We start from the raw sequence: 18233 nt of genomic DNA, 5'->3' as shown, positions 1-18233 counted from the left end.
AAAATGATATTAATATTAAATGTTTAGCTATTTCGCTAAACTACCACATTTCACTGAATCACAAAGAGGATATTTGCAGATCCCAACACAATGATCCTATGAAACATAGCTTGTTAAATTATTCAGTCTCCTAAACAAAAAGGAAGTAGTAGATCAAGTACCCTTTGTTCAGGTCAGTCTGCTCCCACCCCAGTGCTAGACACACATAAAAACAATTGATGGCCCACATAGTAACTTCTGCCTCCTAGTCACAGTACATTAGATATTCCTGTCACTTAACATTACCAAACAGCATAATATTTATATTTACTTTGGTACATGGCAACCCTTTTCAGTTATCAAAAGATGCTCACAGAAGTACTTAAGAAAACTGCACCGCATGTGAGTCATCTGCCTCTTGTTGTGCAGCCTCAAATATTAATGCCCGTAAGGCTGATGAGTGCATCTGATCAAGCACCTGATTGTCACAGTGCCAGGTAAAACTCTAGTTTCCCAGTTTCTCTATAGAAGTGTACATAAGACTAAGGCCAACCAACGGCTGTTCACTTACCTCCCATGGTGTTCCCACATTAACACTGGAGTATTATAATAGGTTATATATTTAATCTCAGCAGATGTACAATTTTGATACTGTAAACAGCTGAATAAGTAGTTTACGGGCAAACTGTTTCCTCTTTCACACAACACCTGCAATTTTATTAGTCAAAACTCATGTAACTATGGCATCTGTTTTTATAAGGTACTGAAAGCAAATCAAAAGACTAATGCACACATGTAAGCTACCATATTTTTCGCTCTATAAGACACACCTGACCATAAGTTTTTAGAGGAGGAAAACAAGAAAAAAATATTCTGAATCAAATGTTGTACTAAACTATTTACGATAATAAACAACCCTCTCCCTCGCTACACAGCACCTCTCCTGCGAAGTGGAAGGAGGAACGGAGCCCCTTCTGTTCCTCCTCCCGCTTCGCTGAAGGGGCGCTGCACAGCTCTCCCTCTCTGCGCAGCGCCATTTGCTCCATAAGACGCACACACATTTCCCCTTACGTTTTAGGAGGAAAAAAGTGCGTCTTATTGAGTGAAAAATACGGTAATATGAAAACACTACATAGCTATTATCCGTAACTTTAGCTCATCTTTGCAAAACGGCATATGCCCCATGGGCTAGAGTATCTCTCTGCATCTTCTGGGTTTTGTTAGATTGTGGAAGGACCTAACGAAGAGTCCACATGACTATGTGGCAAAAGCCTGAACCAATCAAGTCACCACAGAGTACATCATGCAGAGTGACCAGTGCTGAAAGTGCTAAGACACTAGCTGTATTAATTAAGCCTGGTAAGAGTAAACTGTACATTACAATTTATGACATATTGTAATATTCAAGCAGACCTGCCTTGCCACAGATCAGGTCACATCAATCAAATGTAGCATTCAGTTCTTAAAGCAATGGCATGGTTTGCACATCACATTAAACCATAGTTTTAAACAAACTATGGTTTGATGTATGCTGCTTAATAGTTCCCAAGGCACTCCTAGTCTGTTCACTTGATGCTGAACCATAATTTCATAATACAGTGGTGCCCCACAAGACGAATGCCTCGCAAGACGAAAAACCCGCTAGATGAAAGGGTTTTCCGTTTTTGAGATGCTTCGCAAGATGATTTTCCCTATGGGCTTGCTTCGCAAGACGGAAACGTCTTGCTAGTCTTGCGATTTTTTTTTGCTCCCCCCCCCCCTTTTCTAAGCCGCTAATAGCCTTTTAGCCGCTAAGCCTTTAATAGCCGCTAAGCCGCTAAACCGCTAATAGCGCTAATCCGCAAAGCCGCTAATAGGGTTGCTTCGCAAGACGAAAAAACCGCTAGACGAAGAGAATCGCAGAACGGATTCTTTTCGTCTTGCGAGGCACCACTGTACATGCTAACAAAATCCTTACCTACTGTGGTCGGTTTCATATCCCCAGTTAGCTATGAAGCTCTCTGCGTGACCTTGGGTCAGTAATAGTCTCTCAGCCTAATCTAATTCACAGGATTGTTGTAAGGATAAAACAGACAGAAGGGAGAACCATGTACGCCACCTTGAGCTCCTTAGAGAATCACAGAATTGTAGAGTTGGAAGGGATCCCAAGGACCATCCAGTCCAACCCCCTGCAATGCAGGATTCCTGCCCACAGAAAAGTTGGGATATAAATGCAATAAATAAACAAATCTTTTCTGTTTTCTGCCAGTAGACAGATTGTAGAAAGAAGGCTATCAGTTATGCACTTCTCTCTTTGATCATGTATGTCTCCTGAATAAAATCCACCTGCCAGCAACATGCAATCCTATGTTCATGCTAGGAAATAAGGTATTATTGCATCACTTTCCGTAGGTGTAATACTTTTTCTATGATGTAATCAAAAGCATTGCTCTATGCAAAAACAAAAAAACCAATAAAAAGTTTCTCAATACAAATTAAAAGAGACTTCATAAAACTTTAGTACACACTATAAAATCTACAATGCATTATACGACTCTGGAGTTACGAGTAGCCTTTGAGCCTACAGCTATACAATTCAGCACAATAGCACCATGTTCTAAAATTTAAGAAACCTAAACACAAAATGCCCAAAATCACGTAAGTCAGGTCAAAATTTAACCAGCTATGATTATTTTAAATACCTTTATATCACAAGTCTTGCTTATTTAGGGTTGTGTTCCCTGCTTTCTCAAAGCCAAAGGGAGACACCACCAAACTGTACTGAAGTCTGACTCAATATAAAAACTAACCCACGGCACATTCCTATGTAGCCTGCAGTCTCCTCATCCCCCTCCACATACTTTTAATCTGGTCTGCAACATATGTGCTGTCTGTGAGGGATGCCAGGTGAGTTTAAGGAAGACAGATTGCTCTGCCCCTGCTTTGGTAGTTGTGACGTTAACATATATGAGAGAGTGCTGGAGGGGAAATAGTTAAATAGGATGCTCAGACAGGACCGAGGGGGGTGGAGTCAGCGGGTCTATAAAACTAGTTCTGAGAGGAGTTTGTGGGGAGTTGTTGGTGGGCAGTTGGTTGGGTTTCATGAGTTGGCTGGTTGGGAAAGGCAGTTGGTAATAGAGAGACAGTTAGGGCAGTTGGCCCTTGAGTGTGGGGAGGTAGCAGAGATAGAGAGAGGAACATAAGACTAAGAAAGTAAAGAGGAACACCGTTTGGTATGCTGTAAAAGTTTTATGTCTGAAATAAAATACACTCTTCTTTATTAATTGAAAAGCTGACTGAGACTGAAGTGATTTTACTAGGGAGGACCTGGTTGGTGGCAGCGGATTAGTGGTGTACGGTCAATAGTCAGTGAGACGACCAGGGGCTCCATACGAAAGTCACAGTAGTTTCTGAGGTGGCTGCAGAGGAGGCTGCAGAGTTTATCTTCCTCAGCAGTGAGCACGGAAGCTGAGTGAACTTCTGGAAGAAGGAATCAGTGTCCTACCCTTCCTATCACATCTCACTTTACTGGGTGGAAAGGGGGCTTTCTTGTGTTTTGATATTGTGATTTTATCCTGTGAACTGCCCTGAGACATGCAGGTATGGGGCAGTATACAAATTTATCATCATCATCATCCTTCATTTACAGCCAGTACATGTCTATTCAGAAGTAAGCCCCACTGAGTCCAATGGAACTGGTTTCAATCCCAAACACACTTATGTAGTGTAGTGGTTAGCAAGTCGCTTTAGGACCAAGGAAACCAGAATTTGAATCCCCACTCAGTCATGAAGCTCACTGGCTGACCATGCATAATGTTGTGCTTTGATGGACCCGACCCCTGCTTGACTGAAAGCAGCATGGAAGATTTTTGTGCTCCACATTCAGCCAGGCAGACTTCTTTCCCTTCTTACCTTGGGCACTCACTAGAGACATGCTTTGCCACTGCCCTGGTGATGTCCATTTCCCCACCTAAATGAATGACACTTCCTTCCTATGGGGACAAGCTGCATTTCGGGATAAAACAAAGCCAAGCCTGTACTCCCAACACTGAGTAGCTACTACTCACAGGGTTCTTTACAATGTACAGACTCTTCCTCCAACATTCGCAGTCAACCATCATGTGAAGCAGTTTACAAGTTAAAAAGCAATTCATTAGAGACTCTGTTGGGCGCAGCCACCTTCGCCTGATGTTTGTGTTTCTCTTGATCGAGTCATTCCAGAAAGAGAATGTCCCTGCCCACTACTGACATGCAGCTGCCAAGAGATCAGTACCAACTGGGAGTATTGCCCCTTATAGAAAAACAGAACTTCCCACAACTGTTCTAAAAGTTGCAGGTGTAAGCTCTGGTGGACTGCACTATGCAGAGCTTGCCATAGTACCAGGGACACAACCAACAAGGCTCTGCCCTTATCCTAAGATACAACTAGCACAACTGACGCAGCAACAATGGGATATAATCACCTGAAAGTGGCCTGGAGCATTTTGCACCAGTTGTAGCTGTTCAAGGACAGACTTAAGAGCAGGATTCAGTCATTTTCTTGTGTTCCACATCTTAATAGGACACTTTGCAAGAAGTTACTCAAGCACCAAATAAGCTCCTTACCCGAAAAGGGGAAGCTGTGCCCTTACAACAAAAGCTGAAACTGTAATAGTCTCTCAAATTCAGGATGAGACTAGGCAACATTTTCAATCTCAAAATAAGTGGTAGCCAAAGATCCATATTATGAGGGTGCAAACATCTGAGATGGGTATGTTATCTCTCCTGTCTTCTACCTGGCTGACTGAAAGCTTTTCACCTAGATCTTGCCAAAGAACAGCAGTGGGCATAAGTGAGAGGTGCGGTGAGGGGTTATTATGAGATTTTATGTACCAGGGCATAGTGATGAAAGACTTATCAAACCATCTAGCATCTGTGATTCTATCTTATTATTAATTATTTTTCTATAAACACACAAGAATCTGGATCAATAAGTTCACAGAGGTCTCTCATGTGTACCTTTCCTGAAAAAGCACCAGGTGGCCCCAGCCACCAAAAAACCTGTGGGGACAAAAATGAGGCTCAGGGACAAAAAGAACACTTGCAAGGTTATCTATAAAATCCTTATTGTTCCTATGATCTGACAGAATACTTTGCTGTTTAATGGGGCAATACAAAATCAAATGTAAAAATTAATTTGTTTTCAGTTAATCATGTTTTGAATTTGACAAACAATATTCTGTTATAATCAAGAACAATTAAAACAGAGATTGGTTCAATTTTCTCCCCAGTCTGAGCCTGTTACTGGATTGGTTGATTTTAAATAGCTACAACCACTTGTATCACCCAATCACCTCAGAGTCAGACTGGAGTTCTTCTGGAGCCTGGTGAAGTTCATCAACAGTTTCTGGATTCTTGCTGTTTTCTGACATACCTGAAAGTGAAATAAGTTGAGCATGCATTGAGTTCTTCCAAGTAACTAAATTACGTGCTTTAAGGAAGTTCCTTCAAAATATTTACAAACCTTTCCAACTATATGTATCCAAATTAGTACACTTTTCATTCACTAGCAAATGTTATCATGAAATGTGAATTACTTTTACTCTCTTTCATAACACAAGGGACAGAACAACAAGAGAATAGTTAAGGGCTCCCTCAGCTAAACTAGAACTACTAATTAAAAAATACAAATGTTCCCAAGCAATCTAAAAACAAATTACTATTAGTTCTACCTATAGATCAAAATGCTGAGACTAACACAATAAACTCAAGGTCACAATGCTGTATACCAGCACCTGAGAACCTTTTTCAGTATTAGATATCCACAACAATATTTTAGATACAGGTAATTTACAGCTTATGCACATTTAACCCTAACCCTGCCCCTGCTCTCTTTCCAGGGCCAAAATCTACATACACGTCAGCGGTCACACGCCAATCAAACCTACATAGCCTCATGACTATCAGTTTTGAACTGAAACAGGGAAATCCAAAAAGTGGACAGTACTTTCTTCATAACAAGGGACTTTTTTAGGTTTGCAGAAATGTTTTTAGTTGTAAGGGGGGAAGCCCCCGGAAGAACCTAATCCTTAATTTCCAGGACCTACAGAATACTGAAGGCAGCTGAGATACAGAATGTTGAGTGTTATTAGATAAAAAGGGAAAATGTTCTGGGTGAGCTTGTAACAGCTCTCAACGTTCTATAATTGGGATTAATTAGGGGGATTAAGGTCAAAGAGAAGATTGTCATGAGGTTAAAATAAAGCTCTTCTCCAAACTAAACAGGGAGGTTTCAGGTGAAGGAGGAGCAGAACTAGTACTATTTTTCTTTCCCTCTCCAGAAACTTCCCCCCGCCCCCGCTCTTTAGCGATGGATAGATCAGTCCACTTGTGACCTGGGTCAATTTTACATGCATTTACTCTTAAGTATGGTCAGTCATATCTCAACATTAATCTGATTTTAAAAAGAAGTCCATACAAATATTCATATTTAAGTATGAATTTTATCTCAATGTACATATTCCTAAACTTTCTATTCTAAAACACATTTTTAAATACATGCTAGAACATTTTGCACCAGGAACTGTACTGCAAAATTATGTTCCAATTCATGTTTAAGTCTGCAAGATATGGATTCGGTCATCTCCTTTAAAAATACATAGTCTTCATCTCTACCACTCTGATACACAGCAAATTGATCAGGTTTGTTGATGATAGTCCACCCAAATCTTTTAGCATTATATAGCACAAGAGGAAAATGTTACAGGAAGGTGGAAAAGAAAGAAGTTTTCCTTTATGCTGCAATTTACAATCCTCCTCACACAAGCCCTGACTAGTGCTATAAAGCTCCTGTTCCAGAACGATTAGATCCATAAACAAGAATAATCTTTTGAGAGTTGCAGAAGACTATGCTGCATACTATTCTTTCTTATTTAATATATGTATTAATATAATATATCCTGATTAAAAACCCTCCCCTAAATCTAAGTTTTCCTATTTCCCTGCCAAAACTGAATGCTGAGCAAACACTCTGTAGGAAGATTATAGAGGGGAACAGGAAGACTGACTGCTGATGCCTTCGGTGCCTATTTACAACTAAACTCAAGAGACCTAGAGCATCTAAAGGCACTATCCAACTAAGGCTACAATCCTAGCCATGTCTTTTTTGAAGTAAGTTCACTGAATTCAATGGGGCTTACATTCAGGCATGTGAGGTTAGGATTCCAACCTTAGCTATACTCAAGAGTAGACCTACTAAAAGCAATGGACCTGTCCACTGCAGGAACCATCATTTCAACACTATAACCAATTTAGAATGTTTTATTTATACTGTATCTAATTAAAAGTATTTCCATCACATGGCTACATTACCTAGCATACAAGAACACGCTGAACGTAAGATAGTGAAACTGAATCACATGGATTACATTACACTGATGTACATCTTGCTACATTATCATAGCCAAAAGGCAGCACTTAAAACTTTTCAAACCTTTAACAACTTTTAAATGCCATTTTAAGTATATAAACTCACCTGCTAAAAAACAAGTTAATATTGGCACAATAGAATTAGCAGATATTGCACTATGCACTTGAAGCACTTCAGAAACTTGAAAAAAACATAAAACTGTTAAATATTTGAGTCTCAAGGAACAACACTAGTCCCCTTTCTTTTCAGATATGCAAGCTGCCGGAAAGCCCACACTGTTTCACCCCATATTCAGCTCTTACTCTTTGCTGCTGCTGTTGAAGACTCTGACCATATGGTCTTACCATTCTAGACCTCTTTAAACCCACTGCCCCTTTCTCTCTCTTCTTCCATCAATTCAGAAAATATACACTGAACTTTTTAAAAAAACGTAATACAATAAAAATCAGGTCCTGTCGAAGACCTTTACTTTATGTTTAAAGGGGACATTATCAACTTGAATATTAATCTAATATTAAACAAACTCTTTCACTTCATAATGAATGACTTTGTCTCAATCACAGTAGAGAAAATGGAGAGAATTTTCAACAAGCGGAAGTAGTTACCATTAATCGCTGTGCTTCCTAGGACTGAGGAAGTTAAGCAAAGTTCACTGCAAATTAGTATGTTTAACAGTGTGGTTTTACATGATGCATTTCTAACCTGCCAAGAACCCACAAATACACTAGTGGTAAACAGAAAATAAAACCTGCAGGGAAGGCTTCCAGTAAGTTCAACTATGCAAGTACTTTTTTTTGGAAGCATTTATTTCACAGTTAGCACCAGCCTGCATCTAACTGGTGTGGTCAGAGGCGGATTTAAGGGAGTGTGATTGGTTCACCTGCGCTGGGTGCCAAGCCGAGAAGGTGCCACAGGGGAAACCACAAGAATGACTTAGAATGGAAGGCAAGAGGCAAGGGGGTGCTGAATTTTGGCGTTGCACACGGCACCTCTGAAATTTGAAAACCCAAAGTCTGCCACTTGTGGGATGTAATATGAGTAGGTAGACAGAAACAGGATTTTGCGGGTGACCATACATGAAGCAGTGACTTGGCCATGTTATACCACCCATCAAACAGTTCATGTAGCCTGCCACATCCAAGTTTTCATTTAGGTTATGCTGAAACTCAATGTAGCAGTCAAGTCTCATCTGTTCATTGCCTTAAAGAAGCACCTGAGTATCTTATCTTAGGTTGGATTCGGATTTGGTATACAGTGGTACCTCGGGTTAAGTACTTAATTCGTGCCAGAGATCCGTTCTTAACCTGAAACTGTTCTTAACCTGAAGCACCACTTTAGCTAATGGGGCCTCCTGCCACCGTGCCGCCAGAGCATGATTTCTGTTCTTATCCTGAAGCAAAGTTCTAACCTCTGAAGCACTATTTCTGGGTTAGTGGAGTCTGTAACCTGAAGCGTATGTAACCCGAGGTACCACTGTATACCTCTTCACATCACTTCCCTGTAAAACTCCCCTTCCTTGTCAGTGGGTGTAAAAGAAGAACACCTAACCCATGGATAGGCAAAGTAAAGCCCGGGGGCCGAATCAGGCCCAATCGCCTTCTAAATCCGGCCAGTGGACGGTCCGGGAATCAGCGTGCTTTTACATGAGTAGAATGTGTCATTTTATTTAAAATGCATCTCTGGGTTATTTGTGGGGCCTGCTTGGTGTTTTTACATGAGTAGAATGTGTGCTTTTATTTAAAATGCATCTCTGGGTTATTTGTGGGGCACAGGAATTCATTCATATATTTTTTTTCAAAATATAGCCTGGCCCTCCACAAGGTCTGAAGGACAGTGTACCGCCCCACTGCTGAAAAAGTTTGCTGACCCCTGATCTTGGCACAGGAACAAATAAAGTCTCACTACCTACCAAGCCAAATCACAATTTGTGGAACTGGAATCACAATTGAGCAATCTAAAAATATTCCAGTTCTTTTACCAGAAATCTCATAACGATGTCATATTATGAATCATTATGATCCCATAATATGTGCATGCTATAAAACCCCCAACAATTTCCTTCAATAAAACAATATTGTAATGGCAGAAGGTAGACTATATATATATATATATATATATATATATATATATATATATATATATATATATATTTATTGTCAGGGGCTCAGGGGCAGAGCCACGGGGGAAAGAGGCGTTGGAGAGCGAAGGGGAGGAATCTGAGGGGAGCTTAGGAGGATATGACAGTGACTCGAGAGATTCCATGAGTCTCTCCAGCGAATCAGAAGATTCTCAGAAAGAGGCGCCCAGGGTCAGGGCAAGGGGGGCCAGCGGTGAGTCCCCAAGCGGCAGCTGCAGATCAGGGCCAGCTTCCCTGCCAGAGCGTAGCGGGGGGGGGGGGGGGGGAAGAAGCCCACAGATCAGAACCGGCGTCCACTCCAGCAGGGAGAGAGAGAGAGTCAGAACTGACCACGCCTCCGTCGGAGAGTGGAGGGGCGGAGCAGAGGTCAGTTCCAGCCAGCCCCTCCGAAGGAGGAAGCAGTGACAGGAGCAGTGTAGCCGTTAGGAGGAAAGTGGCCGGCTGGGCGCGCGCGCCAAGTTCAAATGTGCAGGCGCACGGGTCAGCAGAAAATCCGGATTGGGAGCCAGGTCCCAAAGCCCGCCGGAGAAAGGGGGAGGAGTCAGAGGAATCCGCCTCCGAAGAGTCCAGGAGGGGTGGAACCCCAGGGGGCAGGAGGACCCAGAGGAGAAAAGAGCAGAGGAAGAGGTGGAGCAAAGCTCGGGTGTTAAACTGGTGTAGGGGAGGGGAAGAATCAGACGGAGCTTCAACGGTCTAAGGTTACAGACGTAGGGATGCGCGCCACGGATGTAAAACCAACAATGAACTTTAATAAAGACTTTTGTATATAAAGAGACACTGGCGTTGGTCCTTTGTGAGCTGGGACCTGAGGCACCCCTGACATATATATATATGAATGACATTACTTCCTTTTTACACTAGCTGCCTAGTTTTTATTTATTTTTAAAAGTTACACCTGGGTCTCAAATATAGGCTTTATTTGGTTCTGTTGTTTCTGCCTTTTCTTTTTCTTTTTATAAGCATATTTTAATATTGTGTGTTGCTTTGGGGGCTTTCCAAAAAGTTACCTAAGATTTTAAAGAAAAACACTGGTGGCAACTGCTGCTCCTTGTAGCATGTTATTAAGCATAAAACTGTAAGAACTTACAAATATATATATACTGTACAGCAAAACATCATGGAGTTAAAGCAGAAATATAACACAGAATTAGGTGCATGCTTTTGTGATTAGCCTTGTGTTTAAAATGTTTGCCTCTAAAGACACAGGAAAACATATCCTACTGTACAATAAAGCTGTCTTAAGGAACAATAAGCTATGACCTCCACATAAAACTGAAAGGAGAAGCATGCATGGGGCAGGTGAGGGAGGACATTCTTGGGCAAATCCTCCAAGTTCTAGTCATCTATAAAACTAGAAAAGCCACAATTCCAGAAAGTGTTGGTACAATACACACAGAGTAGTGTACTCTGCAAGATGAATACTGCAGTATAAGAAGCGCAAGAGGAGACCCGAGTACATTATTCAACTAAGCAGCAGCCACATTTGTGCATCTTACTGTATTCTGAATGTACCTGCAAAAACCATTCCATGTCTGTTTCCTATGGATGACTATTTCCTAGCTTGACCATCAGCTTCACCTACTGACTTTAGAGAAGTCACTTCCACCCTAACAATCTTTAAGAACTGATCCAATATTAAATTGCTTCATAAGAAGATATAACTATTCAAGTTTTAAATCCCAGACAGTACTGAACTACAAGTTCCATTTCACAACGAAGAAAACTACCTTTGTGTGAACATAGCCCCAAACCTTTCATCTATAACTCATCCAAATGGCCGGGAGTCATGGATTCTGGGGAAGCAAGGCAGAAAGAAGAGTGCATGGCCAGAATACAACCCCTGAGCAAAAAGCAGCAGCAACTTCACTTTTGGAAGTCAAGGGTGCGAGCACCAAGGAACCTAAAGATTTTGTGTGTTTTTAAAAGGCTAAATAAAGTGGGAAAGAGAAGAAAACTAAAAAGGGCGTTTTTCCATGAGCAGCTTTGTACTTCTCCGCTGAGCACAAGTACTTCCTCCTGGGCACAAACACATCAGCTTTACACCTGCCCTTTGCCCCACCCTCCAGGAGATAAAGACCAGGAACCCTGAGTGCGCACCAGGATCCCCTTCCCGACAGGCCTCCCAAGCGGATTTGTTACCTAACAGGCGAAGGACTAATCTTCCCGCATCGTCCTATACCTCCGTGCCGTGACATTTAAAAAAATAAATAAAAATAAAGCAACACCTGTTGAGCCACTGCCTGCCAGGCAGGCTGCAGCGGATAGGAAACGGTCTCTTCCAGGAAAGAGCGAAATGTGGGGGGACGCGCCCTTCCCTCATACGTGGCCTAGGCCCCGGCTGAAGCTCCGGGGCCGCAGCAGGAGGAGGCCAAGAACACCGGCCTGGCGCCGCGGGCGAGGAGGAAGGAGCGGAGTAACGGGAGAGGCGGCGGCGGCGGAACGAGAAGGGCTTCGGCGAGGGAGGCGCTGAGGGCTCCGCGTCGGTCCTGTCTGAGGGGAGGTTTTTTTTTTTTTGGGGGGGGGGAAACGGCGCTCATCTCTTCGCCACCCCCCCCCCCGCCCACAGCAGCCACCCACCACACCCTTCTCCTCCTCCCTCACTTGCCTTCAAGCTCGGCTGCTTCCAGCTGCTCCCCCCGCAAAAGCCACGGAAACACGGCCGAGCAGCTTAAACGGAAAGGGCTCGCGAGGAAACGAGCCTCTCTCTCTCTCTCTCTCTCTCTCCCTACCCCCCCTCCCCGCCCTGAACGGCTGCACCAACCGGAACTGCCTGGCCGGAAGCAGAGCGTCCTCTTGCTGCTCTGTAACCTTCCGAAGGGGCCGCTCTAGGCGCCGGCAGCCGCGAGGGGCCGCTTCCACGTTGCTGTCACCATGGCAACAGCATCCGGGCATGTCGTTTTGCGGCCGGTCTCCCCCCACTTCTGGCTTCTCGCCTGCGACAAGCGGGCCGCGGCTGCAGACCTAGTGGAAAAAAGGAGGAGCTCCTCCGGTTGTGGAGGGCAACCAATGCGCAGAAGTAGAATAGGGTGCCGTGCCCTTTAAGGCTCCTCCGCTTCGAATTGCGGCTCGCCAGTGGGAACGGGAAGCGAAGGGTGTGCTGTGTGTGGTTTTTCCTTTCCCGCCCTCCCAGAGGTGCATTCAATTGCCCGATGCAAAAACAAGGAAGAGCCTTGTTTCACCCGGGAACTTCCCTAAGCAGGGTTGCCTTCAGGTGTTGAGATTCCAACTAAACATCAGGAAGACCTTTCTGATGACAAGAGCTGTTTGACAATGGAAAAGGCTCCTTTGGAAGGTGGTGGGCCTCCCTTGGAGATGGGGATGGGGGTTATCAGTGAGGACAGTGAGTGGTGGCATAGCTGAGTTGAGCTGCAGTGAGGTCCTCAGCTAGTGTGCCAGGGCTGCATGTAGAGAAAAAGTAAGGCTGCATACACTAGTTCTATTCAGTGGTCTCTGCTTAGGAGATATGCACCTAATTTGTAGACAGTGTGGGGGCAAGCCTGGCACACATACTGCAGTGACAGGGCTAGCACACATGGCTCTGCTCTTTCTTCATGTGCTGTTGATTGCATGGAAAATATCATAACTAAATAGAGTTCAGTGAAGAATGTGAGTTGGAATCAAAGTCTATATTGTGGCTGGAATAGGTTGGGAGGGGCAGTCACCTGGGCTCTCTGTTGATGTGAGAGGAAGTGGGATAATGTGCTGTACTCCTTTTTTCGGGAGTAAAGTTACATTGATGGCAATGGTGGATACAATGGCTGAGTGAGTGTAGGATTTGGACTAAGCCACCTGCCAAGCCTCCGCATTTCACCCATTACAGGCTCTTTCCCTGTGATCACTCCTGACTTTTCTGCATTCAGCGTAAAGGCCTTAATAAAATTTCAAAGCATGTTCAGCTGAGTGCATTCTCCCATCAGATCTTCACGTGGAATGCTTGATAGGACATGATTCTACTTTTAGAGCACAAGTGGTGAATCTCGTGCCAAATTTGGCCCTACAGGGTTCTCTGTTTGGCCCCCAGGACTCTCCACAGGCCACACCCCTCACCAGGCCTACTCAACACCCTCCTTGAGTGTTTTGCCCTGCTAGAATGTGCCCTTGAACTCTGACATTGCAGGATAGAGAGGAAAGCATGAGTATATGGAGAAACTAGCCTTCTAGTTAGTTGCTCTGCTCACTTTTGCCTCAGACTTCACCCCCCACTGGCCTGTGGCCCCAGAAGACTGCTCAGAATAGACAGCAGCCCTTGAGCAGAAATAAGGTTCCCTAACCCTGTGCCAGGCATAGAGTGGGGCACCAAAGATCCATGTTAAAATAGCTACTGCAACAAATAGACACATCTGTCAGCAGATCTCTCAAATTAAAGCAGCAGTACTGACAAGTTTTACATATAATACAGCTGAAGTTATGTTTCATACTTTATTTTGATGTGAGATAAGAAGATTCCTAGTTGCAAAGTACTCAACTCATTAGTCCACATGTTTGAAACTCAGTCTAGAGAAGTTATGGAAAATATTCTTATTGGGCAAAGATACCAGAAAGGCTTGTTTGTGCTCATTCCTTAGCTGTGTGCTTGTGATATACCAGAATATACCCATGGCATTGATACTCTAACTCTGTGACGTTTATTTATTAACACAGTGACGTTTATACCATGAGATCAGGGTACTCATTTGAAAGCCAATCTAATTAAAGCACTTGAGGATAGCGAGGTGACAGAACGAATGTCTCTAGATGCATTTGAGCCTCTGAGGGAGTTTGGGGGTTGTACCATGGCGGAGTCTTCAGATGCTCCCTCACTTCTGCCTGCAGTAAGGAAGAAGAAAAGCTTATCAATCAAGGACAAAATTAGTATAATAGCTGCAATAGAAAGTGGCAAGAAGAAGGCAGACATTGCGGAAAGATACGGTATAAAGAAAAACTCCTTGTCCTCCATCATGAAGAACAAAGAGAAAGTTTTAGAAGCCTTTGAATCGTGGCAATTTGACCCTAAAAGAAAAAGGTTAAGGACTGCATTTCATACAGATCTGGAAGAGGCACTGGTGAAGTGGTACAGAATGGCTCAGTGTTCAAATATACCAGTGAATGGGCCGATGCTACGCTTCCAAGCTAATGATTTTGCACAGAAACTTGGACATAACGATTTTAAATGTAGCAATGGCTGGCTAGATCGTTTTAAAGCAAGGTATGGACTGGCATTCAGATCTCAGCCTGTTGTAGCTACTGCTCGTACTACTCGTACCACTGCTGCTACCACTACAGAGGATACAGCAACTGCTTGGCATCAAAATATTCTGTCTTACTATTTAAAGGTTTATCAGCCAAATGATATATTTAACATGAAGGAGACAGGATTGTTTTATCAGATGTTACCTAGTCCTACTTTTACATTTAAAGGAGAAACATGCTCCCTGGGAAAATTAGGCAAAGAAAAAATAACTGTAGTGGTTGGCGTAAATATGGATGCTTCCGAAAAACTTCCGTTGCTTGTTATAGGAAAGAACAAAACTCCCTGCTGCTTTCAGGGTGTCACATCACTGCCTGTGGAATATCAGTCAACTACTATGGCACAGATGACTTCAGAGCTGTTTGATCAGTGGGTGAGCAAACTTGACAAGAGATTTCAAATGCAGAAGCGTCACATCATTATTTTTGTGGACTCTTTCCCTTTTCACCCAGAGGTAAGGAATTTGAAGTCTATCAGACTTGTATCCTTCCCTTCTTGCTCACCCTCCAGATTTACAGCTGTGAAACAAAATATCACCGAGAGTCTGAAAGTAAAATACCGGTGCCTTCTTCTCAAGAGATTTGTAGACTGTGTTGAAAGTGGTAAGGAATTCATGCTGACTTTGCTTGATGCAGTTGACATGTTATACCTATGTTGGAGGGCTGTATCTCCAGGGACAGTTGTTAAAAGTCATAGCAAAGAAGGGTTTAGATCACAAACTGGGGAAAACATTGATGAGGACACAAAAACGGAAATTAATTTTGATTTGGCTGCATATGCATCGGCAGCAGGAGTTGAGTTTCCAAAAGGCTTGTCTTTGGAGGAATATGTAGCTTTCAATGATGACTTGATAAATTGTGAAATGCCTCCTAACACTGAAATATCACAGGCTAAAAAATGTACTTCAAATGGAACTTATGAGAAAGATGATGGTGATGACTTTCCAGGATGTAAACACCCTTCGCCATCAAAGGAGGAGGCCCTTACTGCTTTAGATACTCTTCGAAGATTTCTTAGACACCAAGATTTGAAGGAATCTCTTCATACTTCCTTCACGGTTCTGGAGGACTTTATTCATCTTGCAGCATCTAAATAAGTACTTTAATGGAAACTACTAATTGCTTAGTTCGTTTTGAAAACAACTCTATCATATAGTACAGGCCTATAAAATTTGAGGCCTATTATGCTAAACCCGGCCTATGAGCCATGTATGGTGGATTTTGCTGCCTCCATGGGACTGCAAAAACCCGGAGAGCTGTCAAATGCCCACCACATGGTTGGTGGATTGTGTCTGCCTTGGCAGGTCACAAACTGGACAGGCCCAATCAACAATGCAAGATTTTGTGAATTGTGTTGCAATGGTGCTACCCTGATCCATAATTCTGTCTACGCTCTCAGGTTACAATTGTATTCTTCTCACCCCAGAAGAATTCAGAGTAGCATTTGAGGCTCACAACAACCCTGTAAAGTAGATTATGGCAAGAGATTGAGATGTATCTTTGTAAGCACTGCTGTATAACAACTAGTTTATGTTAATGCAAGTTATCCTAAAATAGTAGTTTTTCTTTCTGCATTTATTATTATGGTTGGATATTTATTTATACCCCATCTTTCCCCTTGATGGGACTCAAAGCAACTTACAGATGCAGTGGTACCTCGGTTTACGAACAGCCCTGTTTATGAACTATTCGGTTTACAAACTCCGCAAAACCAGAAGTAGTGCCCCAGTTTGCGAACTTTACCTCAGTCTAAGAACGGAATCCGAACGGTGGAAGGGCACCAGCGGCAGGAGGCCTCATTAGGGAAAGCGTGCCTTGGTTTAAGAACGGTTTCAGTTTAAGAATGGACTTCCGGAACGGATTAAGTTCATAAACCAAGGTACCAGTGTATAATGTTTTGTTGCTGCTTGCTGTTTCTTTAGTTGAAAATGCTTCCCCACCTCTTCCAGTCAGCAGCCCTTGAGTGGAATCTTGGCATATTGCTTTGACAAGCGACTCCCCACCATCTAACACATCTAATATTATACCCCTAAAGAGATCACATTGCAAAACTAACTGTGAGATGCATAGCAGCAAAGTGGGTCAGGTTTGACATGGATGTAAAATGTGACTTGAGCTGCCAGCATGAAGTACTTTACGCAAAGTGTGTGAAGAAAACACTAAAATAAATGAAATATTTAAGACTAGAATGTACTTACAACATTTCACTGGCTCTGTTTCACATGATGCAGACTAAATAAGTTATTTTGTTATGAATTAAATCAAGTAATATTAACAGATAACAATATATACCCACATGCTCAAGCCTTTATAGCAGCTCAATATATTAGGAAGATGTTAAGACCCAGAGGATTCAGACTGGGACCAAAAGGACAGCCTTGACACACCTGAATAACCTGTTTAGCGGTCCAACTCACCTTGTCATTCAGACACCTCACTCGGGGCAGGGGGGCTTTGATCAGTTTCTGCACCCCTTTGCAGATCCAGGTTTCCACCACTTCCTCTCCTAACCTCCTATCTCCCTAAAGCTAAGGAAGAAACAGAACTGGTGAAGAACCAGAGGTCTGCTTAGAAAATGTATACTTAGGTGGGCAACTGGTGCATCTTGGCACCCAGTTGGTGATCTGAAAGAGAATGGCCTGGCTTTCCTAGCATAAAACAGCTCAGTGTGTGCCTGATCTTTGCCCTGCTTTTTTATTCATTCTTGCCTTGGCTCCTGACTGGATCTCCCTTTGCTTTGTGCCAGAATTCTGCCTGCACTTTGGTCTCTGTGCCTGGTTGGACTCCAGTAAGATGAGCTGATCTTGGACAGAAGCAAAAAAACGATCCAAATAACTGGTGGTATTCAACTAAGTTTTATTAAAAGCAGACCCACTGAAATTAATGAACGCAACCAAGTTAGATTTGTGAATTTTAGTACGTCTACTCCAAGGAGCATACCACCCAAAATATCAGCTAAATATTTTCTGAGGTGTTCTGGATACATAGAAAAAACAAAAAACCCTTCCAACAAAGCCTGAAATTTCCAGATGCTTCAGACTATAACTCCCATGACCCCCAGCCATCCTGGGTAACAGATGGGAATAAAGGGAGTTGCAATCTGACTGCCTTAAGGAAACCCATTTGGCTCACTCTGACTTTAAAACTCTACTACTTTGCTCCTGCTGGCAAATTACAGTGCCTACATAAAAGTGTGTGTGTGTGTGTGTGTGTGTGTGCGCGCGCACACACACACACACACACACACACACACACAAGATTCTGACTACTATTCTTACCACTACAGCACATGATGGTGATCTCATGATATAATTTCAGCAGTACTATTTATGGCAGTATTCTAAAACGTGTATCCCAGTACTACAGAACGTACTAAATATATATATTTCAATAAATAAATAAAGATGTTACTCTGCCCATCTGGTTGATGGTTTTCTTTTCTTTACGTTGCTTAATTCATCTTTAAAGGGGGCTGGATCAAAAGCACTTTGCAAAAAATACACA

General features: G+C 42.9%; 2 protein-coding genes across 5 annotated transcripts in view; one reads left to right on the top strand and one right to left on the bottom strand.

The window, feature by feature from the left end:
- Positions 1-12202, bottom strand: part of ARFIP1 (ARF interacting protein 1) — a 39894-nt gene extending 27692 nt beyond the window's left edge. For 3 of the 4 annotated variants that reach the window (XM_028743243.2, XM_028743244.2, XM_028743246.2), the window contains exons 1-2: positions 12109-12196; positions 5292-5371 (exon numbers count right to left, since the gene is read on the bottom strand). In XM_028743243.2, the coding sequence (XP_028599076.1) occupies positions 5292-5369 (78 nt within the window). In that variant the 5' untranslated portion in view covers positions 5370-5371; positions 12109-12196. Of the gene's footprint in view, positions 1-5291; positions 5372-12108 lie in introns of all 4 variants that reach the window. The other variant, XM_028743245.2, reaches the window with a different exon arrangement.
- A 52-nt stretch (positions 12203-12254) lies between these two features.
- On the top strand, positions 12255-17959 carry TIGD4 (tigger transposable element derived 4). Its single transcript, XM_028745163.2, has one exon. It carries the CDS (start codon positions 14228-14230, stop codon positions 15824-15826), a length of 1599 nt encoding a protein of 532 aa, XP_028600996.2. The 5' UTR covers positions 12255-14227; the 3' UTR covers positions 15827-17959.
- Positions 17960-18233: the final 274 nt, after the last annotated feature.

The sequence above is a fragment of the Podarcis muralis genome, chromosome 9 (genome assembly GCF_964188315.1).
Source record: "Podarcis muralis chromosome 9, rPodMur119.hap1.1, whole genome shotgun sequence".
NCBI classification, from domain to species: domain Eukaryota; kingdom Metazoa; phylum Chordata; class Lepidosauria; order Squamata; family Lacertidae; genus Podarcis; species Podarcis muralis.
The sequence above is the reverse complement of the archived record's forward strand: the minus strand, read 5'-3'. Positions and strand labels throughout refer to the sequence as shown.